The sequence below is a fragment of the Eschscholzia californica genome, unplaced genomic scaffold, assembly GCF_041429995.1.
Source record: "Eschscholzia californica isolate CP2 unplaced genomic scaffold, dmEscCali1.0.p SCAF_1, whole genome shotgun sequence".
Lineage (NCBI taxonomy): Eukaryota > Viridiplantae > Streptophyta > Magnoliopsida > Ranunculales > Papaveraceae > Eschscholzia > Eschscholzia californica.
Window position 1 is genome coordinate 26,453,261 of NW_028238198.1, and position 26,448 is coordinate 26,479,708.

The 26,448-nt window shown below is 37.0% G+C and overlaps 4 protein-coding genes, 1 long non-coding RNA gene, 1 other non-coding gene and 1 pseudogene across 10 annotated transcripts; 5 read left to right on the forward strand and 2 right to left on the reverse strand.

Moving 5' to 3' along the window:
• Positions 1–2,499: 2,499 nt before the first annotated feature.
• Positions 2,500–8,006, forward strand: LOC147565558 (pyruvate kinase 1, cytosolic-like). 3 transcript variants are annotated; one of them, XM_086652052.1, is made up of 16 exons: positions 2,500–2,849; positions 3,018–3,114; positions 3,233–3,330; positions 3,487–3,642; positions 4,078–4,155; positions 4,373–4,504; positions 4,857–4,937; positions 5,109–5,180; positions 5,321–5,410; positions 5,662–5,806; positions 6,173–6,261; positions 6,596–6,691; positions 6,767–6,834; positions 6,949–7,039; positions 7,124–7,168; positions 7,582–8,006. In XM_086652052.1, the coding sequence occupies exons 1-16, from the start codon at positions 2,781–2,783 to the stop codon at positions 7,732–7,734; spliced, it is 1,560 nt and encodes a 519-aa protein (XP_086508178.1). In that variant the 5' UTR covers positions 2,500–2,780; the 3' UTR covers positions 7,735–8,006. The 3 variants fall into 3 exon arrangements, with proteins under 3 accessions (XP_086508178.1, XP_086508179.1, XP_086508176.1); XM_086652053.1 differs by having other exon boundaries at positions 2,519–2,849; positions 6,767–6,897; positions 6,986–7,039; XM_086652050.1 differs by having other exon boundaries at positions 2,519–2,849; positions 6,949–7,168.
• Positions 8,007–11,073: 3,067 nt separating this feature from the next.
• LOC147565559 (uncharacterized) lies at positions 11,074–12,098 on the reverse strand (annotated as a pseudogene).
• A 306-nt stretch (positions 12,099–12,404) lies between these two features.
• On the forward strand, positions 12,405–12,477 carry TRNAR-UCU (transfer RNA arginine (anticodon UCU)). Its single transcript has one exon. It is a non-coding gene; the product is annotated as a tRNA-Arg (tRNA).
• A 577-nt stretch (positions 12,478–13,054) lies between these two features.
• LOC147565561 (thioredoxin reductase NTRB-like) lies at positions 13,055–15,525 on the forward strand. The gene is made up of 2 exons (XM_086652054.1): positions 13,055–13,235; positions 14,077–15,525. Exon 2 carries the CDS (start codon positions 14,114–14,116, stop codon positions 15,227–15,229), a length of 1,116 nt encoding a protein of 371 aa, XP_086508180.1. The 5' UTR covers positions 13,055–13,235; positions 14,077–14,113; the 3' UTR covers positions 15,230–15,525.
• Positions 15,526–21,119: 5,594 nt separating this feature from the next.
• Positions 21,120–23,665, forward strand: LOC147565562 (protein RGF1 INDUCIBLE TRANSCRIPTION FACTOR 1-like). Of its 3 annotated transcripts, none has more exons than XM_086652057.1 (4): positions 21,120–21,558; positions 21,889–22,071; positions 22,383–22,601; positions 22,866–23,665. In XM_086652057.1, exons 2-4 carry the CDS (start codon positions 21,898–21,900, stop codon positions 23,154–23,156), a joined length of 684 nt encoding a protein of 227 aa, XP_086508183.1. In that variant the 5' UTR covers positions 21,120–21,558; positions 21,889–21,897; the 3' UTR covers positions 23,157–23,665. The 3 variants fall into 3 exon arrangements, with proteins under 3 accessions (XP_086508183.1, XP_086508181.1, XP_086508182.1); XM_086652055.1 differs by having other exon boundaries at positions 21,224–21,670; XM_086652056.1 differs by lacking the exon at positions 21,120–21,558 and adding an exon at positions 21,641–21,780.
• Positions 23,666–24,199: 534 nt separating this feature from the next.
• Positions 24,200–24,763, reverse strand: LOC147565563 (uncharacterized). The gene has a single exon (XM_086652148.1). The coding sequence runs from the start codon at positions 24,761–24,763 to the stop codon at positions 24,200–24,202; it is 564 nt and encodes a 187-aa protein (XP_086508274.1).
• Positions 24,764–24,871: 108 nt separating this feature from the next.
• Positions 24,872–26,237, forward strand: LOC147565564 (uncharacterized). The gene is made up of 3 exons (XR_015230235.1): positions 24,872–25,090; positions 25,188–25,230; positions 26,042–26,237. It is a non-coding gene; the product is annotated as an uncharacterized LOC147565564 (long non-coding RNA).
• The last annotated feature ends 211 nt before the right edge of the window (positions 26,238–26,448 follow it).

The window sequence follows — 26,448 nt, forward strand, 5'->3', positions numbered from 1 at the left end:
AACTAAGATTTGTTCAGAAATTTACAAAATTGTCGAGAGCAAACCAAGAATTGTTCAGAAATGTTCAAAATTGTTTTTGACGTTGATTTGAGCGGAAAATTTCATTTTGGAGGGTAAAATTGTATTTTTACCTACTGGGTTTTTTCCTCATTATTATTTAGTATTGGGCCTGATTCTCTTTAACTTCCCCATTTTGGGCCTTATAATTACCGGCCCTTCATGTAATTGGGTGTCAATAAATTTAGGTGGCGTATTCAATCAAGATTTTGGTTGACATTCATAGACATCATGTCAATGTACGTTTTTACTCACAATGGACTTTAAAATGTCTGCAATTAAATGTTACTGACAATCGCAGACTTTGAATTGTCTGTGAAAAATATATCATTTTAAGTGATAATAATAATACTAATAATAATTATTATTTTTAATTACCATTATTGATATTAATTATAAATTAAAGTAGAAGCATCAAAATGTCAACGTAAGTGTACCAAAATCTATGGATTTGCAAATGCCACTGATATTTGCGGACTCTGAAATGTATGTGATTGAATGTCACTGACAATCAAGGACTTTAAAATGTCTGCAATTGAATGTTACTGACAATCGCAGACTTTGAATTGTCTGTGATTGAATGTTATTAGCATTCGCGGACTTTGAAATGACACCCAAAGTCATCATTGCCTACCACCCTCTTAGAATACCTCCAAGTGTGTGGAGTTTTTGCAACAAAAAATGAAAAAAAAAAACTGTGAGAGATTGAAGTCCGAAATTCACTGTCATTACGATCTGGACCCCTTGGGGCTAAGGTGAGGCTCAACCCAAGGGGGATGCACAGTCGGCGGGGATGTTCAGTCGACTGAGCACAACCTCCACATGACCGTCGGGCTCCCAACGATCATGTGGAGGATGATCTTGGCTGTTGGGGCAATCCAACGGCCAAAATCAGTTTTAATCTTTTTCAAAAAAACCCTAATTAGTTTTAATTAAACTATTACATCTCTAATTATTATACTCTAATTAAACTCATACATTAATAACTAAACTCTTAACTAATAATTAAGGATTTACACACATTTTTCGCACTCACAAAAAGTCCACACACGTGTTTCTCACATGTAAAAATTTTAGACCTGAACTCCTTTTGAGTTGGAGTTGATTTTTGAGGCTGAGTCCATCGACTTAATTTTAAATTGGAAAAATGATTTTTTTGTCTAACTCCATCTTGGAGCGGAGTTGCTCTTATAAAAAACCAGAGTCGACTGGGATAAATTATGGTGTAGGCAATATCATGGATGCATCTAAAACTAAATTTTGTTTGAGAATGCTAAAAAGTTCAGCCATGTCACGAGCATGTTTCACCTCAACAGTTAGCTAGCTAAAGAGATTGAATTTCAACAAAAAAAAAAAAGAAGCTAAAGAGATAGAAATTTTACCGGACTTGTGAATTTATAATGGGATCATCCCAACAATCTCCCACCTTACACATTAGATTTGGCTTCAATAAAGTACTGGGATTCTCAAATAAATCACATTCCTAGTAGAGAATGATCTCTTAAAACGTGAATGAGTATGGGATCTATTTATCTTCGGTCGTGAATCAAATAATCTACTTACAAAATCAATTTTTTTCCAATTGTATATGTGACCAAACCAAACATTAAAATAACGTGTTGCAATTATTGGGAATCACACGAATTGTACTATGGGATATTCTAATCCTGACTATTTATCTCATTTCTTGCCTACTTAACATGATCTAGGACTGGAAGTACAATTGATGTTGTCGTTATAGTTCGAGAGTTTGTATTCCCGTCACATGATGTTTTTGATTAATCCAAAAGCAATTAATTTTTTGTCGAGGTTGGGGTCGTAAAAAAATATTCTCCGCAACATAAAGACTTGGGTCAATTGTAATTGATGGAGGCAACCTTCATTTGAGACCCAAAATCAATTAGTTTACTTTTTACTCCATAATCTTGGCATTCATTCTCACTTCCGACGCTCCCACTTTGACTTGACCACCACCCACCACCTACAACCCCCATCCAACACTGAACAGTAATATCTTTCCCTCTTTCTCCCCCTCAACCTTTTTCTCTTATTATTTATTTTGAGAAATCGACCACAATCTACGTTAGTGGTTATAAGATATTGATACATCGATACGATGTGATAAACAGGATAAAATCCGACGAATTAAATGACCTAAAGTCTGCCAAATTAAATGACCTAAAATCCACATAAATTATTTTTTTATCTAGTTTAATGTTCCTGGATTTGCACTTCTATGGAACGAACTTGGGATCTTCACATTGCGAAATATATGCACTTATCAGCCGGGCTACTAGTTGTTGACATCCTTTGAGTGAAACAACTCATAATTGTAAGGTTTCCCCCTTAACCAAATCAGGGTACAATGTAAGGAAAATCTGTACACCAAAAATCAAAGTGATTGTTTCTTTTCTAATTTCATTTTTTTATCCCAAACCAATTATATAGTTAACCGAAGTCTTTAGTTTCTCACAGCCGTTAGATATGGTCAATAGCTGAAAGTCACGATCAGAAAGAATTTCAAGAGATGGGTATAAAAATTAAAAAAACCTTCCATTTACTGACTCCAAGTTTTGGTTTCTCTCTCAAGAAACAAACATCCCCCGGTTAGTTGGAAAAATTCAAGAAAGGAAGGAACCTCTCAAAGTCTTCTTCTTCTTCAAGGAAGAAAAAACCTCTCGAACAACTCCTCACCATCTTCATCATCATCATCATCATCAAAAATGCATGCAACACACTTGCTCCTCGAAGAACCTATCAGGATGGCTTCCATCCTCGAGCCATCAAGAACTGTAAGTTTTCATCTCTCTCTCTAGCTCTCTCCTCATTGTATGAAAGAAATCAATTCTTGATCGGAGATCCGATCTCTCTCATTATTTCTTGATTCAGAACTGTAAGTTTGATTCTTCTTGATTTAGAGACTAGGCTTGTTTTGATCTCTCTCATTATTCTTGATTCAGAACTTTTATTCTGCAATGACAAGAATCGTCGGGACATTAGGTGCCAAATCGAGATCTGTGGAAGTTCTTTCTGGTTGTCTCAAGGCCGGAATGTCTGGTACTTCATCTCTCTCTCTCTCTATACCTAACTAGTATGCTCGAATTTCATTTTCTTCAAAATCCATAGGGTAAATGATGCTGGTTTTGATTTCGATTTTGAATTCCATTTGTAACAGTTGCTCGTTTCGATTTCTCCTTGGGAGACGCTGAATACCACCAAGAAACTCTCGACAATCTGAAAGTTGCTGTCAAGAAAACTGAAAAGCTTTGTGCTGTGAGTTCACTTTCTTAGTCTGTTTTGGTTTTGTCGTTTGATATAGTCAGATCTTCATCTGTTTTTTTTCTTTATTCAAAAGACAAAACGGGGTTTCTGTTTTTCTTTTGTTTTCTTGCGCTTGATTTTGATGATCTTTGTTTTTCCTGTTTCTAGGTTATGCTTGACACTGTGGGCCCTGAATTGCAAGTGGTAAATAAGAGTGAGGGTTCAATTTCACTTGAAGCTGATGGGTTTGTTGTTCTAACCCCAGATCAAGATAAAGAAGCCAGTTCAGAGATTTTACCCATCAATTTTGGTGGTCTAGCTCAGGTCCTTCATTCTCTTTGGACTCTTTATGTTCTATTTGGTCAAAAGTTATTTGGTTCTATTTATCACATGATTTTGGCATATGATATTTCAGAATATATTCTTTTATAACTATTTTATACCCATTTTCGATTAATTGAGTGGCTTTTATTGTTCAGTTAGTTTAGTTGGTTTTGGTATATGTTCTTTTAGGAATATTTTCAGTAAACCTCATTTAGGGATAATTTTCCATAATTTGGGTGCTCATCTTATTCAGTTTGATTAAGTGAATTGTGTTGTAGTGGTTGCTCTTTACTTGCATAGAAAATAAGACTTCGAAATCCCTTTTTAATTTTTCTATAGTCATCATCTATGTTGCTATCAGACTTTAACTTTATTTGGTCTTGCCTTGCTTGCCAATTTTGAATTCAATTGTGTCCTAAAGAAAAGTGGTTGCAGGCGGTGAAGCCAGGAGACACTATTTTTCTTGGGCAGTATCTTTTTACAGGAAGTGAAACTACGTCGGTTTGGCTTGAGGTAAGATGAGTAGTTAGTTCTTAAGTTGCGAATATGTTTTTATATCTTTCTAGCCTTTTAATTTAGATAAAAAACCCGCTGCCAAATTTTGACGCGTGTAAGGGAGGCTGATTAAATTTGCACTTCAGCAGGATATTTTTTTCACTTTAGGCGTCTCTTGTCAATCCTATACGTTCTCTTTCTTTATTGGTAGAATCCTAAATATTATTTTCTTTAGGTCTCCGAGGTAAAAGGGGAAGATGTTGTTTGCATTGTAAAGAATTCTGCTACTTTGACTGGGGCATTGTTCACGATGCATGTTTCACAAGTTCACATCGATCTGCCAACATTAACTGAAAAGGATAAAGAAGTAAGTATCATTCTATATGTTATTGTTTGCTTTATTATATAGCTACAACAAAACACATTATAAGCAGAACATGCTTTTCTCACAAATAAGTCATGGTCAGACACCAAGTATACAACATATTGCACACTAACAGAATGTTGACACTTAGGTTTTGATTATCTAAAAATTGCTTGCGTTTTCATTACCCAAAACTTGCAGAATAATGCTCTAAATTATAGTTTTAAGAATTTTAAGGCAGAGATCCCTGTACACTCGAGGATCAATATAAGTTCCAAATATGTGTAAGTTTGCTGCTAGGTTAGTAGATATGCTTATGATTATACCTAAATTTCCTCCTAAACTCAATGTGCAGATCATAAGCACTTGGGGTGTTCGAAACAATATTGATTTCCTCTCGCTATCATATACTCGGCACGCTGAAGATGTCCGTGAAGTAAGTACTTCATATAAGTAAATTCCTGATGCCGTTCTTACCCCATCCCTTTTACCCGCGGTGTGCTGATGAAGTAGCTTTGTCTGAAGTCTTTATCATTCTTTGTGACCATTGTTGTTCATTATGTTAATCTCTATAAAGGAGTAATCCCTTTCTTGCTTAAACTTGCAGGCACGTGAGTATCTTTCCAAATTGGGTGATCTGAGTCAGACTCAAATTTTCGCAAAGATTGAAAACGTTGAGGTGATATATTTAGATATTTAGCTTGGTTGGGGTCCGAATCTTCTTTTTACTGATTCAGTTTCTAAGTCACAAGGTTCTGTCATTAGCAGAATAGTAACTCGCATTGTTCTTCTGTCACCATATCTCACCATATCTTGCAGGGATTAAATCATTTTGATGAGATTCTTGAAGAAGCAGACGGCATTATCCTTTCTCGTGGAAATCTTGGCATAGATCTACCACCTGAGAAGGTAAGGGTTCTGTAGTTGAGATTAAAAAACCATCTCGAGGAATAAGTTCTGAGTATACAAATGTTCAAATAGAATATATATACATATATACACACATTTTCCAATTTTGCAATATTATCACAATTTTCCATGTCACATTTGCTTTAGACTTCTTCATTAAATATTTTTAAAAATTTATTTTGATTTTTATGTATGCGGTGCTTGTTAGTTATCAATTTATCCCCGATCATCAAGCATCATCTTTCCTGCAGGTTTTCTTATTTCAAAAGTCGGCAGTTTACAAGTGTAATATGGCTGGAAAACCTGCAGTTGTTACTCGTGTTGTGGACAGTATGACTGACAACCTAAGGCCAACTCGTGCAGAGGCAACAGATGTTGCTAATGCTGTGTTAGATGGTATGTTAGTCAAATTCAGTGAATATCCATATTCCATAATTATATTCTTAGATTATTAGGAAGCAAGTAGTATAAGTAGCTGCCTCTTAGCATTTTATTCTCCTACACTAACATGAGATTATGGCTGAAGAATTTACTTCCAAAACTCTTTTATTGATTTATAAACATGAAATGTTTCTCCCAAGGTTTAAATGACTAACTACATCAATGAAATGTGAAGGCCTCGTACCACTGAGTGGGTAGAGCAGACCGTGCAATTAGATAAACTATGTGGGGATTCTGTATTATAACAACCAATTTAGCAGTTCACTGTATCTTTTATATTCTATCTTAGTTTTCTGTTTGAAAAGTTTCCAATTGTTGTAGGAACTGATGCCATTCTTCTTGGAGCTGAGACTCTCAGAGGATTGTACCCTGTTGAAACTATTTCTATTGTTGGTAAAATTTCTGCTGAGGTAATAATTATTTTCTTCGCAGTTGTTGTGTACTTTAGCTGTAGAAAAGGGTTTGGTGTTCAAATGGTTAAACTTAAGACTGTAATTTTTCTGATGTTTTCTTTTCTAATTTATATGAGCTTGGAGCCACTAAGGTTCTGGACATGTCTGAGGATCAGAGCTATCTGTTAATACTTTGAAATATGACAAATACCAAAAATAATTGTTCTTCTTCCATTTGTTCCCTCTATCCAACTTACTTCGCTCCACTTTCTATCTTTTTGAGTCATTCTGCGGTTTGAGATATTATTTATCATTGTCTGCACGCCGTTCAATTGAAACACTACCCTTGCAGGCTGAGAAGGTTTTCAACCAAGACATGTATTTCAAGAAGACTGTGAAATATGTTAAAGAGCCGATGTCCCACTTGGAGTCTATTGCTTCCTCAGCGGTATGTTTGTACATTTTTCCTGTTCGAGGTCATCTATTAGCAATTTGTTAAACTTTTGGAATGTTCGTTTTCTAGGTACGTGCAGCAATTAAGGTGAAGGCATCCATTATTATTGTTTTCACTTCATCTGGAAGGGCTGCAAGGTACAGTATATCTGCACCTTTCCGAACCAAGTTTCCTTTTGGGACACATTTTTGGTTATTGTCTTTAGGAATCTCCTATGCAATTAGTGCCCTTAATGTTTTCTGTGGCTGCAGATTAATTGCGAAATATAGGCCAACAATGCCTGTACTATCAGTTGTTGTCCCCCGACTCAAAGAAAATCAAGCTTACAGCGGTCCCTTTGAGGTTCGTCCCATCTCTTCATCAAAGATTTTAACACAACACCGTATAATGAATCTAATTATTTTTCTTTGCAATGTGAATGAGCAGGCAAGACAATCGCTTGTAGTCAGAGGCCTTTTTCCAATGCTTGCAGTAAGTTACTCGAGCTCTTTTAATTTTAATTACCATGAGATCGCAATTGTGATAGGAAGATATCCCAAATTGGCTGTGATAGAAGGTTGTGGTTAGTTTATAATTGTGCGGAGATAGGCCCTTGAGGCTAAGACCTTTTTGTGGGTGGGAAAGGCTTACGACCATTCAACAAATGTTGAATGGTATCAGAGCCCGGGTTTACGCAAATCTTCCAAGACTCAATGCCTGAAGGGAAAGAATGGTAGGACTATCCTACATTGGTTGTGGTGGTCAGTTTATAAGCGTAGAGAAAGTTTCATCTCTCGATATACCTTAAGAGTTGATTTAGGCCCAATATGACCCGACAATATCATTCAGGTGGTTAATAAAAATTTTCCCTCATGGTTTAATCTAACTGATGATATTTCGACCAGGCTGAATCGACTACTGCTACAAATGAGTCAATCTTGAAGGCAGCTCTTGATCACGGCAAGGCTTTGGGCGTGATCAAGTCACATGATCGTGTTGTTGTTTGTGAGAAAGTGGGTGATTCTTCAGTGGTGAAGATCATTGAGCTCGAAGATTAGAAATTTTATATAATCCATTTCCTTAATGTTTGTTTTTCCTCGATTATTTTTTTGATTTTGATTGGAGTAACTGGTCAGCTGCCTTCCTCAAGGAGCTTCATTAGATAAATATTCTTAATATATGTTCCACAAATTAGAGTGAGAAACTGATTTTTGTCTGTGTAGTAAGATGTATTTATAAAAAAGAAGTGCAACTGAGACAGTTGGATGCTTCTTTAAACACATTATTAGTGTTTTTATTCATGGTTTTACGTATCAATGAAGTTATATGCGTATCTTGAGGGCTCATGGGAAAATATGTTGGCAATCTGTGCAAATAGGTTGGTAAGAGATTAGCTTGAAGTGTTTTTTCCCCCATACTTGGGATAAAATGCCCCAAGATGAGTACAGTTAGACTCATAAAATAGAAAAAAAAATGTAAAAGTATAATTAAAATCAAAGAATATGTTATAATTAACATTGATTCTTTGATTTTAATCAAACATAGTGTCTTATGTCTGAACTATCTTCTAATTTGTCATCGCATAAAAGTATGTGTAATAATAAGGGCTTCTAATAATAAACCTATGCCAAGTTGGATATTGATTCTTGACTTAGAAATGTAAAATTTCTCTTCAAAATCTTGATGTTTATGTTGATTTAATATGCTGCCCAGTTAAAATTAGAAGATAGTTCAGACATAAGCCACTATGTCTAATGAGTTATCGATCAAACGACAGTGTAAATCGTACTAGGAAAATAAATGAAAATTAGGGTAAAACAACCAATATATTAACACGAATATTTCTTAACTATTACTTTGTTAGTTTATGAGTTTCGGGGTTTATACCAGGATCCTTATCATCATTTAGACATATTCCTTTATACCGAGGAACTAAACTAGTTGTCTGAAAGTTTACTAAAGAGGGATATTCTGAAAGAATTAAATCTCCTTCTCTAGTTTGTCTTTCTCGACTTAGTCTCCAGCCCGAATCCAAATGGGAAGAGAGGGTCATAGTGCGAGTCCCCCACGTTCATTGGTAGTTGATCGACCGATTTGAACCAAGTTCTTGCTAACTTGCCTGTGAACCCATAATCGCCAAATAGAACATCAGCCACTCCTTGGCCTTCACTTCCAGGAAGCCAAGCGGCCACCAGCATCCATTGATGCAACAAAAGGTTCAATCACGACCGGACGCCCTGAGATGACGACGACAACACATTTAGTTACTCCACAAACATTGGTGATTATGGTTGGACCTGGCTCAGGGATGGTGAGGTTCAAATTGTCACCCTTTGTCTCTGCATATGGGTGTTCTCCAATTACAACAATCGCATAGGAGAAGTCGTTCGACCTGACGAAGCTAGCATCCGGGTTCTCATTGTAGACAACTTTGGTTCCTGGGTCAACAGTGGCTCTTACGGCATTGAGGATAGTTGTTCCTTCGGTGAGGTTATTCCCGCTAAGTCCTTGCCACTCAATGGTCCAACCACCACATTGATAGCCTAGGTTATCCGCATGAGTTCCTGCAACAAGTATCTTTGGTGCTTTTTTAGGAAGGGGCAACAGTGGTAGATCCGACGATTTTCCATTCTTCAGTAGCACAAGTGACTTACGGACGGCTTCCCTAGCCAACTCCCTGTGCTCCTTGCATCCAACCTTATCAGCAAAGCCTAAATCAGCCAGGGGGTTTTCAAACAGACCCATGGTAAATTTAACCCGCAAAATTCTTTTTACTGCGTCATCTATACGGCTCATTGGCACAACATTCCTATTAACCAAGTTGGTTAGTTCGGTAATGAACTCGGTATAGTTGTAAGGAACCATGACCATGTCAATCCCCGCATTAATACCTTGTTCAATGGAGTAGCTGTAATTTCCATGCATCGGATAGGTAATCTTATCGATTCCTTGCCAATCTGAAATGACAAAACCACGAAAACGTAGCTTCTCTTTCAGGAACCTTGTAACCATATCGCGATTAGAGTGCATTTTTACACCATTCAAACTCGAGTAAGAAACCATGACGGTCGAAACACCCTTGATGATCGAAGCATAGTATGCAGGCATATGAATGCTGAGCAAATTATGCCAGCTTGTAATTGTATTGTTCTCATTTATTCCATTGATAGTTCCACCATCACCTACATAGTGTTTCGCGCAAGCTGCAACTTTGTCTTTTCCACCAACATAAGGAACGCCTTTCCTAGAATTAGCAGGAACATCACCTTGTAATCCTGTCACGAGATCTGTCATGTTCTTTACAATATGGTAGTCCTCGCTATAGCTTTCGTAGCACCGACCCCACCTAGGGTCACGACAGACGGCAATACATGGAGCAAAAGCATACTGGATGCCGGTTGCTCGAACTTCCAAAGCAGTTGCTGCTCCAATCCTCTTGACAAGATTTGCATCTCTAGTGACTCCTAAACCAACATTGTGAGGAAATATTGTGGCTTTATACACGTTATTATGCCCATGAACTGCATCAATTCCATAAACCATCGGTATGCCAAGACGGGTAGAAAGAGCTCCGTTTTGGAACTCATTTACCATATTTACCCATGTCTCGGGCGAAGCTTGTGGAGCAGGAACACTACCTCCGCCACTCAATAGGCTACCGATAAAATAGTTTTTCATTATATCAGCAGTTATATTAACTCGATCGAGTTGGGTCATCTGACCAATCTTCTCCGCTAAAGTCATTCTTTTCATAAGATTTTGATTCGAACACCCATCGGCTGTTTAGGATCTTTGCATTTCATGTATTCTTCAGATCCTGCCATGATTGCCTCACTAGATAAAAACCATATGGCCACCATGAGGAGCAAAATTTTCGACATCCTTAGTGGATTAAATTATTCTTTAGCTAAATAACCTTTGATTGTAGGAAATGTGATAATTCAGACTTATGCTGTGAGGATGAAGTTAATGGATTAATAGGAGGTATTTATACCTGAAAAAACGGTTAGTTTTAGATAATATTCAAAGAGATAAGAAAGTATAAAATTGAAAAGAGCCCAATTTAGTAAATATTGGCTAAGAAGATTTCCATTAAATTCTTACTCATAATTATCCAATTTGAAAGCCAAACCAAATAATTAACTTTCATGGAAACTTCAGCTTTCCAAAACCCAACTATATGAGATCCGTAAAGTATTTTATGTCGAGAGTTATCGGTCGGATAATAGTATCTCATGCTGATTAACATATATTAGTTTGCCAATTACTAGTTTTCAGTTCTGAGTTTCAATGTTATACAATCTCATGCTTCGTACATTTTTTTTTGCGGATGGATTAATCGAATTATTCGTGAATTTGACAAAGAGGGATGTTCTGAAACAATGAGATCACCTTCTCTAGTTTGTCTTTCTCGAGTCAGTCTCAAGCCCAAATCCAAATGGGAAGAGAGGGTCATAATGCCAGTCCTCCTACGTTCATTGCTAGCTGATCTACAGATTTGAACCAAGTTCTTGCTAGCTTAACTGTGATTATGGGTGAGCCCCTAATCACCAAATAGAACATCAGCCACGCTTTAGCCCCTTTCGTACCAGAGAGACGAGCAGCCACAACAAGAGCATCTGTTGAAGGAACATTTGGTTCAACCACAAGAGGATGGTAGGAGATGATGACAACTACATTTAGTAGCTCCACAAACATCAGTGACTGTTGTTGGACCTGGCTCAGGAATTGTCAGGTTCAACGGGTGTTCGCCAGCAACAACAGCGTAGAAGAACTAACTCGACTTGATGAAGCTAGCATCCGGGTTCTCACTGTAGAGAACTTTAGTGCTTGGGTTGACAGTGGCTCTGACAAAATCGAGGATACTTGTTCCTTGGGTGATGTTATTCCCGCTAAGTTCTTGCTACTCAATGGTGCAACCACCACATTGATAGCCCAAGTTGTCGGCATGAGTTCCTGGAGCGGGAAATTTTAGCTACACCAACATTTATTATCATAGACACGTAAATACCACTTGATTTGGTCAATTTATTATGACCAAAACGGCCTTGGGTGTGTAAATTTAGCTTTTCTTACTTATCTCACTCAGATATTGATTTCACGGTTTTATTCACGAATATCTACGTTGGGTGTGTAAATTTGTTATGACCAAAACCGCGTTTGTGTCATCCTTTGGTCATTTATAAAACCTTTTTGCAAAATTAGTCTTGGTGTAGTTATTATAAACTTTTCGTTCATGAATATCTACGTTGTTTTTATTCATGGTTTTACGTATCAATGAACTTATATGCATATCTTCATGGCTCATGGGAAAATATGTTGACAATCTGTGCAGATAAGTTGGTAAGAGGTTAGCTTGAAGTTTCTTTTTTCCCCAATACTTGGGATAAACTGCTCCAAGATGAAGTACAATCAGATTCATAAGATAGGGAAAAAAATTAAACAATAACTAAAGAAGGGTGGGGGATCGGTCGGGATAGATTGTCTACCAGGGGTTGAACATTTTGCTTGGTCTTACTTGTTGAACTACTCGACCGAGTACTCTGGTAGCCAGGCAGTCGGTTTTGTCCTACAGGGCTCAGGCGAACTGTTAGGTTGGGCATTTGACTTGAATCCCACTCGTTGGGTTGGCTGGGTGGATTTTACTTGAAATGAGACGCCTGATTAGAGGCAATCAATAAAAACTATTACACTTCTAAGACAAACTTATGATCAACAAACACCAAAAGCACCCGTGGCCTAATGGATAAGGCGTCTGACTTCTAATCAGGCGATTGTGGGTTCGAGTCCCACCGGGTGTGCAACACTTTTTTTTTTGGCCACTGTTTTGGGGAAAGCATTAAAGTTTCCAGGGAAGACGGTGGAAAACAAAAAAAATTAAACCAAACACCCCTTTAATGTCGCCGGCTGGATGTTGCCGGCGACTTCACCATCTTCTCTTCTCTCTCTCTTCTCCCTCTCTTTCTTCTCTTTCTCTCCGGCGAAGGGGAGGAGCCCCTTCGCCGGAGCTCGTCTGGTTGTTCAAACCAAACGAGATCTGGTTTGTTCAAACCAGACGCGTCTGGTTGTTCAAACCAGACTCGCCTGGTTTGAAGATCAAACCAGACCTCTGGAAACCAGACCTCCGGCGAAGGGGCCGGAGATGGAGAGGAGAATAAAAAAAAAAAATTTGTCGCCGGAGATGATGGAGGTCGGAGATGGTGGAGTCGCCGGAGAAAAGAAGAAGAAGCTTAAAAGGATTTAGTTGTTTGGGGGAAATAAAAATATCTATTTTTTTTTGTTTCCACCCAAAACTTCACCCTCCCGAAACTATATAGCTTTCCCCAAAGCGTTCGCCTTTTTTTTTTCATTTGACAAGAATCTTCTTCAATCTTGGCCGTCTACTATGATCAACGGTGCATCATTCGAAGCACTCCAATAGGTAGAAAACTCTCTCTCTCTCTCTCTCTCTCTCTCTCTCTCTTCTTCTTCTTCTTCTCTGGGTTCTATCGCTCTCTCTTTCTCTAGTCGCTGGGTTATATCGCTCTCTCTTTCTAAGTGATTAACCATTGAAGCTGAGGTACTTCTTATTTCTATTTCTTAAACTAGGTTTTGATTTGGGGCATGATATTGTAAATTCCATTATCGTCAGCTGTTAACTGTGAAATTCTCTCTTTTTTTCTTCTAGGGTTTATGTTTTGATTTTCAAAATAAATGCTTTATTTGTTATTGTTCTTAATGTTAGGTTAATTAGAGTAGTCCTTTTAGGGCCGTTTTAATGTTTTAGGTCAGTTTGAGCTGTAGGAAGCTGGGATTTGATAGTGCGCTAGGGTTTTAAATGAAGGGTTTTTTTTCCTATTCTGCTTACAAGTCTCGGCAATATGAATGCCAAAAAAATGTTTGAGAATAGATGTTTGTTTTCTGTTGATTTTGATCACTAGTTTGGAATACTTTTGTGTACAAAATCAAAATTTGACTTTAATTTTCGAAATTTTGATTCCAGTACTTTCTCTAGTTGGAATCTTTTGTTTTGAATTAACAGAAACTAGATAAACACAAAAATTTTGACTTTAATAAACGACCGTAGAAGGTAAATAAACCCTAGTTTTATGTTGATTTAGAAAAACACTTATTCAGTCACTCATCTATCGTTAGTCATTATCTTTGGGACAAATGTTGCAAGAATTGTTGTTTGTTTTATATTTAGGTTAATGAAGGACCACTGGAGGTGAAGAAACCCTAGTTTTGTGTTGATTAAGAAGAATACTTATTCAGTCAGTCATGTATCGTTAGTCCTTGGACCTTGATTGGTTATCCTCAGTTTTGCAAGAATTGCTAATTTCATTTCATATTTATGTTAGTTGATTGACTATTGATACATTTAGTAAAGATTGTTACAATTTTGATTAATCAAATTGCAGGTTTGGGAAATAGATTAAAAGAGAGAGAAAAAAGGTTATGCACTATTACTCAAAGTTCTTAAATCTCCTGAAGAAAGCCAGAAGCTTCACCGGACTCGCCGCCACCTCTTCAGCCGCTGCTGTTACTCTTTCTGCTTCCCCTCCTAAAATTACCAGCGCAATGGACGAGCAACTCCAATCCCTCAAGACCCGCGTCTGCATCATCGGAAGTGGCCCAGCTGCCCACACTGCCGCCATCTACACCGCTAGGGCTGAGCTCAAACCCATCCTCTTTGAAGGTTGGATGGCCAACGACATAGCCCCCGGTGGCCAGCTTACCACCACCTCTGACGTTGAGAACTTTCCCGGCTTCGCTGATGGGATTCTAGGGTTTGAACTCATGGACCGTTGCCGAAGCCAATCTGTCCGTTTTGGCACCGAGATATTCACAGAAACTGTCACAAAGGTGGATTTTTCCTCTAAACCTTTCAAGATATTCACTGATTCAAAGACTGTTGAGGCGGATTCGGTGATCGTAGCTACCGGAGCTGTAGCTAAGAGGTTGAAGTTCCCAGGGTCTGAGGAGTACTGGAATAAGGGGATATCAGCCTGTGCTGTTTGTGACGGTGCAGCACCCATTTTCAGAAACAAACCTTTGGCTGTGATTGGTGGTGGAGATTCAGCCATGGAGGAAGCAAATTTCTTGACCAAGTATGGATCCAAAGTTTACATCATCCATCGAAGAGATGTGTTTAGGGCATCTAAGATAATGCAAAACAGGGCTTTGGATAACCCTAAAATTGAGGTGATTTGGAATTCTGCAGTGGAAGAGGCAACGGGAGAAGGGGAGAGAGGGGCTTTAGGAGGGTTGAAGGTGAAGAATTTGGTGAGTGGGGAGGTTTCTGATTTGAAGGTCTCCGGGTTGTTCTTTGCCATTGGGCATGAGCCTGCAACGAAGTTCTTGGACGGCCAATTGGAGTTGGACTCTGATGGGTATGTTGCCACCAAGCCAGGGACAACTCTGACTAGTGTTCGTGGTGTTTTTGCTGCCGGAGATGTTCAGGATAAGAAGTACAGGCAGGCTGTTACTGCTGCTGGTTCGGGATGCATGGCAGCGCTGGAAGCTGAACATTACCTACAAGAGATTGGGTCTCAGGAGGGTAAGAGCGATTGACTATCTTCAGATTGTCCTGAGGATATAAAAACTCTTGCCTTAAAGACAAAATGCAGTTTATGACGGTGGGAAAAAGAAGAATACTATTTCGATATCCACCAATCTCATCTAAATTATATTTATATCAATTGTTGCAAAATAGGAGAAGAGCAAACAGTCGGCCTGAACCTTCTCTTTGTTTTGAAGTATTTTTATAGTTCATTTCTGGGTTTAACTCAGGATTATGATTCACCTTTTGATTATAATGATTGAGTTTGATTTAACTAGTAATTACTAATATCAACATAGTTACAAAATGAGATTAGTATTTGCAACTAATAAGACTGCGGTTTAGATGTTGATCTGTATCAAGATTGTTTTCATTTGTTCACGCAGTCAGGTGAGATCTTCTTGTTGCAAGGGATTCAAGTTCAACAATGTTGTTGTATATGAACTAACGACATCCCTTTTTTGAGAGTTCATTTATGACTGAGTTTTTTTTTTTGTTCTTATACTTGTATAAGTTGCACTATCCTTCGACCATACTTTTCTCTCTCATTTACAATTTTATTAATTTGTTACATTTATCATCTGAGGTTTGACTACACTATTACCGAAATCATATGCTATTGAAAGTCCAACTAGAAGGTTAGAACCCCAATTCTATAGACGCTGGGAAGCCCAGACTTGGTCTCTGGAAAGAATCTCAGGCCTGATGTCCCAGTGGGCGCATGCTAGTAAATTGAAAACAGTTGTGGAAAGCAATTCACAGGCATATGCCCAATCATTTGATTACGTGGGTTTGATGGCCTGAGGGTTTGGTGGTTCACTCTGCAGTTCATGCTGACTCCATGGCTCTCTATTTCCTTTCTGCTATCTGTCGTATTTTCCCTGTATTACTCTTTCCTAATACATTCATTAGTCATTCTTCAGTAAAGAAAAAGAAACAGATGCTGAAAGCTTACGAGCTTATGTATATTCTTTACTTTTCTGACTGTTATAACATTTCTGTTTAACTTTCAGCTTATTGCAGGTCATCTGTTGAGTTGAAATATCAGGTGAATATGTTGTACGAGGACTCCTCATCTACACACACGCACACACAACACACACACACAACAGACACAACACACACACACAACAGACACAACACACACACACACACACACACACACACACACACACACACACACACACACACACACACAACACACACACACAACACAATGCGGCAGTCCCTCTCTACTTGGATATTCTCAATTGAAGTTATTATCTTGTCCTCGAGATACAAGCTTCTTTTCACCAAATGCTGATCCAACCAGCAGTATGGCTGCCTGTGAAATGTGTTATGCAAGATATGTAGGCGAGTGCGGAACCGTAGTTGAACCAGGCACTCCCTTTCAAACATTACATCATCCTCCAGCTCAACAACCTCAACATGTTTGAATTCGATAAACACAGTGTTTTTCGCTGCTTTTCCAATAGAGGATACTCGGGGATCACGACCTTGGGATTTGCTCAAGAAAGATCAACCACCCCACTTTTGTTGTTTTAAGAGTTGGTCGGGGTTAGAGTATTGTTGTTCTCCCTTCTTACCTTAACTTCCACTGTCATTAGATTGAGGAACTATAGAGGAACTGCTGATCAATCAAAGTTTGAGAAAGCAAGAGAAGACATGTTGAAAGCAAGCAATGGTGGGAAACCCTCAAGGATGTTTGGTTTGAAAGATGTGTTCAAAGGAACTTATGGATTTTCTAAAGATAAGATGCGCGACTTTGGAGAAGTATTATACAAAGGCGAGTTTCAAGATGAGACTGTAGTTAGCTGTGAAGTCGGCTAAGGTAGGCACTAAAAAACTCAGATCAAGTTCGTAAGGAAGTTGGGATTCTCTCTCAAGTCAATCACAAACACCTTGTCGGATATATTTAGATTGTGGTGCCGCAGCTGAAAACCCATTAGTTATCAACCAGTAAGATTCCAAAGGAACCCTCCACGATTATCTAAGTGGAGATATGTCAGCGTAAATACCCATCTATCCTATTAGATGAGGGTTTGAATGCAAAAGTTGCGGTTAGTCTACCGAGATAAATAATGTCGGGCTTGAGCCATGTCTCAAATTGGGCATGTCTGTTAGATTATTAGACTTGTATGACAATGAGAGAAAATTTACCTAGTTTATCTTTTGCAACCTTGTGGAATTTTGTTGTGGTTGATTCTTCAGAACCACTTAAATGCACACGAAATCAAGTCATGTGAAAAAAAAATACATGGCATTGATTAATTAAAATGAGCAAAGGTTTTGGGGAACCAACTCCCAGTATCAAAGAAGGTCCGACCTCCCATGAGGTTCCATACAAAATAGTTTTAAGAAGGTAAGTTGTAAACTTTATATGGTGCACCTACCCCATATGTTGCCAGCCTAGTCCTGGGCTGGCTTGCTCTTCTTGTTTCACACATAAAATGGGCATTGTTTGTCTCGTAACCCTAATACCAAGCTACACTTGCATTCTTTTGCTTAATATATCAACATATAGGGAACTTTATGAACTCAAGGTTATTTTTTTTACATTTCTCTTTTCCGGAACCGCGACTACTTTGTAACATATTGGATGACATTGTTTATTTTCCTAATGCTTAACGTATGCCATACATCATGAAATCGTGTCAGATTAAATCTTATGTCATACCTTATGCTTGAAGTATGGGAATAACATGTCCATATTGACTTAGAGGTGTATGACGTCCTAATCTTTTCGCAGATGTAACGACTCAACTATTCTAGTAAAACTTGGAAACAAAAACTTCAAATTTGTAAATTTCAAGGCTAACAAATTTTATATACTTTGTTATGTCAAAATGTCTACTTAAATTTATTTCTTGAAATATGTTATCTAAATAAAAATAGTAGAATTGGACATTGCTCACAAGAGAATTTGATAAATAAATTATCTAATTTAAGATTAATATATAAGTAAGACAACCAGCGTTTTAACGTCTAGATGTACTGACAATGGCAATATCACTAGCGACCCTTTCTTTCATTTTTTTTTATTAATGGTAGGATTAGGCCATAACTTTTAACAATTGTTGCTATTTTATCTCTAATCTGCGCTCACCAACACACTAATGTTTCTCTTACCACATAATCTTACCTTATTTATTACCGTTAGATGTTCCTCAAACGCACATATATCTAATCCAATCTGTATCTAACGGCTAATGGCTGGTATTTGGGTAGGAGTATACCAGTATACAGCCACAGAATTCGTAGGCAGATTTGGGAGGCAATACCAAATTAAGAGTGAGATTATCTCTAGATCTGGAATACAAATCAAGAAGAAGTTGGCAAATCAATTACAACAGTTAATTTGCGATTCCGTCCCATATTTGATATGTCCAAATGCTCTCTTTGTTTCTTCACATCGGTCGTCGATCGAAATCTCAGATGTTTTAGAGATGGGCATTGTTATTTCGCTCTTTTGGAACCGCACTGTAGTTGCGCATATAGTGTGCATCCGTGATGCAGGATCGAATATTGTGGGCCTTCGTTTCTTTTGGTTTTTTCCTTTTACTACAAGCTTAGTTAGATTGATAGGACAATTATGAAATCTATGGAGTAATAAAACAGTAGGGAAAAACGTTGACTGGGACAAACATCCTTTCTTAATAAAGAATATTTTCTAGAAGTCCTTCCCAAAATTTATAATATAGTCTTTCTTATAAATAAAATAACCTATTTAAAGAAAAAAAATAACTGTGTTCTTCTTAGAAATAAAATAACTAATTTAAGAAAAAAAGAAAGAAGAAATTGCAAGGGTTAAAAAAGAAATTGATACAATTGTCCGTGCCCTAGGACACGAGATATACCCTAGTAAATCTATATTTATTTCTCCGTTGCAACCTTTTTGTTGTACTTATTTTATTTTTAAGTGTTGTCGAAAATGTATATTTGAAGCTTCCGATACTGTGTTAATATCTATATACTAAAACAGAAGGGAAAACGTTGATGAGGACAAACGTTCTTTTTTAATAAAGGATATTGTCTAGAAGCTTTTCCTAAAATTTAAAATATAGTCCTTATAAATAAAACAACCTATTTCAAGAAAAAAAATAACTGTGTCCTTAGAAAAAAAAAAACTAATTTAAGAAAAAGAAGAAATTTCAAAGGTAAGAAATTACAATCTCTCTCAATAAAATAAGGGGTTTTTGAGCTTACCCCCTCGTCACTAATTGGTAATTGAGTTTAACCCCCTCAATGATGGGTAATTGAACTTACCCCCTTCCATTCACTATTTTTTGACAAAAACACAAAGGTTGTGTTTGACGTATGTGAAATAATTGTAACTACCAAGAGAAATTGTTCTTGAATATGATTCCTATTAGTTATTCCACCTTACTTTATTGTTTGATTTGGTCCATGAAAATGTTTCATAAACATAGCGTTAGCGACATATTGTGTTTGAAAGTCATTCGTAATGGTTTCTTTTGCATTATATTTATATCTCTATGTTTGACATGTAGTTTGTATGAGCTCCATAAACATAGCCTTAGCGTCTTATTGTATTTGAAATCAGTAATATGATATCTTTTGCATTGTTTTTGTATATCTCTAGATTTATTTTTATATTCACATGTTTAATCCATGGTTTTTATGAATTCCAGACCAATTTCAGTTCTTTTGGAACTGGCTTTGCACCGAAAGAGAAAATTATAAGCCCATTCGCTTCTAATTTTGTCAATTTCAATTGCAATTTTACATTGTAAAAAGCTCCACTTTATATAAGTCATTTTGATCCTAAACTAGGATTTACCAGTGTTTATATATGAAACTGAATTTTGATGATTTCTTCTCAATCGATATGTGTTTCTACTTCTTTAGATCTTGAAAATTCAATCAGATGTTGCAGTAAAATCCATTAGAAACTCAATCAAACCCTCAAAAGATATCGAAGAAATACACTTTCAAAAGCGTATTTTTTGAGGTAAATGTTTCATGGATACTCTATTGAAATCTTGCAATCTTGATGGTGATATTTTGAAGTTTGAAGATCCATTTGATATTTTTTTTAATAACCATATTTAGCTAACTTTGTAGATCAAAAGTACTTAATCTTGAATGGGTCGACATCAAGACTCCGTTCTCAAGCTTTGGTGAAGATGCTTCAGCTGTCTGGATTCTTCAAGTTATGGAAGATTCGAATAAAGTTGAGATTTTTGGGGTTCAACGAGGGTGTCGGTGAAAAGAAATTGTATCCCAATTCGTTTTTGAAGATTTACATTCTCAAAGATTTAGTGTGGTTTGTCTTTGGTAAAAGATCTAATAGTTCTGATAGTAGAAGGTTTATCTTTGCAAATTGAAGGTTATTCATTTTCGTAACGGGTAGCCAACCACTTTATGACGTATGAAATGCTTAACAGAATTGGCCGTGTCGGAAGCACAGGTTATGCCTAGTCTATATAATATGATAGAATGGAAAACGCTGATGGGGACAAACATCCTTTTTTAATAAAGGATATTGTCTAGAAGCCCTTCAAAAAATTTAAAATATAGTCCTTAGAAATAAACCAACCTATTTAAAGAAAAAAAAAATAACCGTGTCCTTAGAAAAAAAACTAATTTAAGAAGAAAAAATTTCAAAAGTAAGAAATTACAATCTCTCCCAATAAAATAAGGGGTTTCTGAGCTTACCCCCTCGTCACTAATTAGTAATTGAGTGTATATCATCTTCTGCTTAACTTCCTCTCTTTGCCACTTCTATGTCTTTCTTACTTTTATTTATTGGACACTAACTTCTCTACTTTTGAGAGTTTTTCAGACTCGACTGATTTGAAAATTTTCAAGAACTTTCGGTCGAAACTTTCGAAAAGGTTCTCATATAAAATCAGTAAGAAACATTAGGGTCGTCATTCTTGATCTTTTTATAAGGTAATGGTGTTGAGATCAATTCCTGGTCTAATTTGAAGAAAAAAAAAAAGAACAGAAATGGAGGAAGAAGCTAGGGCACGCCGTTACACTGGTTAGGTCAAAATTAGGTGGGTGCTTGAACTAATATCTACACAAACAAATTTTGGAAATGGGTTGAAATGCAAGTAGAGCTGCCCACTAAAAGCCATAAACAGAAATGCTATCTCGACCAATAGTAACCGGTCACATCAACCCTCCATTTGCCCTCAGCGGAATAGCATTTCTCTTTCTCAAGTGCCAATAGCAGCCCACCAAGAGATTATTTGAAGCATGAAAGCCACGGCTATACAGTTTTGATAGATGCTTTTCTTGAAGAAAGACGCAAAGAAGACTTCTCACTCTTTTTCATTTTTTTTTGTTTAAAAATCGAAGGCCGATAAAAGAGGTTAGCTTTCTCGATTGATATTGACGGTCAGATAGAGAAGTTAAATGACGTTTGTTTTATGTACTTGTCTCATTGGTTAGACGTTGTTGTGTTGTTGAATTCTAAGTTTCAGGTCGGTTAAGCATCTCTTTCTTTCTCTCCCACATCTCTCTCTCTCTCCCTCCTTCTTCTTCTTGTTCTCTCTCTTTCTTTAAGCTTTTGAATATTTCTACATTGATAATGGTAAGCTGTTCTTTTCTAGATACTAATTGAAACCCATTTTCTCTTCCTTCTTTCTCTCTCTGCTAGATTGAATATTGATGTGGGTTTTCATATGAAAAAATTGAACAGGGGGAGTCAATGTTGGTTCCACCATGGTTAGAGAGATTGTTATCAACCAATTTCTTTACAGTGTGTAGAATACATGGAGATTCTGCTAGAAGTGAATGCAATATGTATTGCCTTGATTGTGATTCTGATGCATTTTGTTTCTATTGTCGATCTTCCAACCATAAAGATCATCCTGTTATTCAAGTAAGTACATATATATATATATATATATATATATATATATATATATATATATATATATATGGTATGAGACGAACACCTATCTTATATATCGAACCACAACAACAATGATACTCTGTCTGACAGACCGACCGACACTAGACCAACATGAGGATGAGTTATCCAGCCAGGATGGGCCGATCTGAGTATCTAGATAGAGTTATTTGGCCCATCCTAGTCTGCCAACTCAGCCCGTTGGTCAACACTGCACCACTAGGGCGCGGGTTATACCATATATATGTATATGTATGATGACAAGGTGATGATGGGTGCAGATAAGAAGGTCATCATATCATGATGTTGTGAGAGTGTCAGAGATACAAAAGGTTCTTGACATTAATGGAGTACAAACTTATGTGATTAATAGTGCTAGAGTTCTATTTCTCAATGAGAGACCTCAACCTAAGTCTGGTACTAAAGGTGTTTCTCACATTTGTGAAATATGTGGGAGAAGTCTCCTTGATCCCTTTCGTTTTTGCTCTCTTGGTTGTAAGGTTAGTTCTTTTATTTGAATACAGTAACATTCGTACTCTGGTCTCTCTACATTACAGAAAGGTTCATAATCCGATCTCAATATTACAAATACACGTATAATGTCATCCTATTAAAGTGGGCTTCACATTTTTCTCCTTAACTCTCTCTCTCATTCATTACTCATGTGCATTATCATGCATACCTTGCTTTTATATGTGCATTTGATGATGAAAATTGTTTGTTTTCTTGTTAATTTCTATTTTTGGTTGTGTTCGAAATTTAAGCTTGTAGGTATAAAGAGAAATGGAGGGAATGATAGCTTTATGGTAGATATGAAGAATAATGGAATACTAATGGAAAGATCATCATCTTCATCATCAATTATGATGATGAAATCGACGAAATCAAGAAACAATGAGGCGGGTCATCAAGAATTGTGTGAAGGTACCAAACAACACGATACCTACGTTCCACCTCCCACGCCACCTCCACCTATTTCTCTTTCTTCTTCTTCTTCTTCCAATCCTTCCCGAAGAAGAAAAGGTATCCCTCGTAGGGCTCCATTTGGCTCTTAAACTTCTTAAGGTTCCTTTTCTCCCAACCCACATCCCAACCAAGGGTAGGGTATTCTAAACACAACCTCGAATGCTAGGAAATAAGAAAACCAAAAAGATTCAAAACCAAAAAGATTCAAACAGAAATTTTATTTGGCTTGATGTGATTAATGGTTCCAATTGCACCGCAAATTACAGCTCATTGCATAGAATTTTTGCCCCGAGTTTTCCAGATTTTTCTTGTTCTTATTACTCAAACAATGTTTTCTCTCCCAACAATACACATTCCCCCTCTCTTCCTCTCAATAGTGAAGAGGAAAGAAACAATCAATAAACTAATTAAAGGTGAATTGTGATAGGGGAAAGTTATTGAAAGGTGCTTGCAACAAAAAAAAAAAAAAAAAAGTTATTAAAAGGTGTGTATATGGATGTAATTCATTTATTAAATTAATCAATGAAAGGTCATTATGGAGTCCTTTATAAGCACATGTGGACTTGTTTTGTAAGCAGACAAATGACTTTTCTTTTCATTTAATTGTCAATAAATACTAGTACGTAATTCTAGATAGATACACTCTCATTTAGGTGATTTCTCGTCATTTCTTTACATCCATAATGATTTTATTTTGGAAAATAACTCAATAATGGTAGGTACCTAATAATCTAATTATTTTAGTAATTTCATATTTTGAGTTATTAGATGGTGGCCAATACACGGACAATCGTTTCTCTTATATGGACAACTTTTTTTGGGCCCGATGCGAGTCAACTATGTTTGACTTAGTTGACTTTGATTTAATAAGGGGACAACTCCATAAAGTCTTAAATACTAATAGTTAGTAACTTGTGGACCATGAACAAAAATAATAGCTAGTCTTCTTCATCATCATCTTCTTCTTTGTCTTATTCCTCTGCATCAGCCATTTTTAATCACCTACTCGATAACCAGTTCCACATTTTTTTTTTGAAAACAAGTTAAACATAAATATAAAGTAGACCTTACAGACACGTCCGAGGACTAACTTTACAAAAGATTAACAAACTTGGGGTGAAACAACACCACTTCAATTTTCGGAGGGTAAAACGGACGCAGCCAGAAGATGTGCCTCTTTGTTGAAAATACGGTTACAGTAAGCTATTTCCAGCTGGCTCCCCCCAATGATCTCACGTATTGCCTCAATCTCGCGCAAGTATCTCCACGACGGATCTAAATCGACGGTTGTGATGAGGGTAATCAAAACCCTAGCATCACCCTCCAATAAATAGTCTGCTAAGCCGAGTTCTCTTCCAAGCTCTAACCCACAAAAAATTCCTTCGATTTCACTAAACATGGCCGATCTTGGTTCGATGATCTTTGTTTTAGTCCCTAGAATTTCACCTTTCCAGTTCCTTGCTAAAGCAGCACATGAAGCCATTGATTCTCTATATGAACCATCAAAGTTGATCTTGATTTTGCCAAACGGTGGTGGGCACCAGTCATCTACCTGCAAAAGTGGGTTAGAAGCAGCATGATCTAGGGGTTCAGTCACATACCTTAGTGATTCTCTGATCAACCACCAACAACGAGATAAATCCAATTGTTTATGTTGAAAATGGTTTTCGTTCCTGGATTTCCACCATCCCCACATCAAGTAAGTCAATTTACACCAATCTTTACCTTCTTTAGCTTCTGTATTGAGTAGATCTGCTAGGGATCTACTTCAATATGGTGTAAATGAACAGAGTCAGAGATCTACTTCAATATGGTGTAAATGAAGTAAGTCAATTTACACCAATCTTTACCTTCTTTAGCTTCTGTATTGAGTAGATCTGCTAGGGATCTACTTCAATATGGTGTAAATGAACAGAGTCAGAGATCTGGAGCAATTCTCTGTATTTGGGGCATTCGCCAAAAAGATGGAGTATAGTTTCCTGCTCCTCTAGTCCACAAAGCTTGCATAAATTATTGATAGAAGGTACTCTCTTGCTAATATTTTAAGAGTAGGCAATCCATTGTGAATAAGCTTCCAAATAAAAATTTGTATTTTTGGATCCATGTTCTTCTTTTTCCAGAACAACTTCCAAGGGATGTTAGAAGCAAGCTCAGACAGTATAGGTAAAGTTTTAATTTCCCTATAATATGATTTAGTATTTAACTTACCATTTACTGTTGGACACCACATTAGTTGATCATCCTGAAAAGTAGGAGATAAATGTATGTTAGTAATGGCTGCAACTGTTTGAGAGTCAAAATACGTGTTTATAATATCCCAATTCCAACTAAATTGATTTGGAATCATGAGGTCCGAAACCCAGAATATGTGATTTGGTAGTGGTTGTATGATAACTGGTAATCTATCTTGGGTGCTTTGAATCCAGGGATCTGATTTAATTTTAACTTTTGTACCATCACCAATAAACCATATCACATTCTTCCTCATTGTCTCTTTGGTCTTATTTATAGCTTTCCAGAAGTGTGAAGCACCTGTTGAACAATTTTCCAACCAAAATTCATCCTTCTTCAAGTATTTTGCTTTAAGTAACTTGACCCATACTGAACATTGATTAGTAAGCAATCGCCAAGTCATTTTGGCTATTAGTGATTGATTAACTTGCTCTATAGATCGAATTCCTAACCCTCCTGCATACTTTGGACTAGTTAGAATTTCCCATTTAATAAAATGTAGTTTGCTTTCATCCTCAATGTGACCCCACTAAAAGTTCCTTTCTATTCTTTCTAGGTCTTCTATAACTTTCTTTGGTAGTAATTGGAAACTGCATGGATAAGTACAATATGAAGCCAGAATAGATTTAATGAGAATAGTTCTGCCAGCTTGAGTTGTGTATTTCTGTTTCCAACCATTAAGTGAATTATTGAATTTCTCCAAGAGCCATTGATAACTTTGAATCCTGTTGTCTTTTTTGAGAATGATTGCTCCCAGGTACTTCTCTTGGTCCTTCATTAAGGGAGCTGAAAGTTGATTGATAAAGAGATTTTGTACGACATGTGGAACACCTTTACTAAAGAAGAGAGAAGATTTGGCGAAATTCACTTGTTGACCTGAAAAAGCTGAATAGTGGTTCATAAGTTGTATAATTGATTGTAAATTATCTGAATTTGCTTTGCCAAACACAATCAAATCATCAGCAAACAGCAAGTGTGTTATGCTGGGGCTCGATGGATTGATTTTGTAACTTGTAAACCAACCTTTGGATTCATAGTAATCAAATAAGAGTGAGAGAGACTGTGAGGTAAGTATAAAAAGATACGGAGATAATGGGCAGCCTTGCCTAAGGCCTCTAGAGGCCGTGAAATCTCCGATGACATTACCAT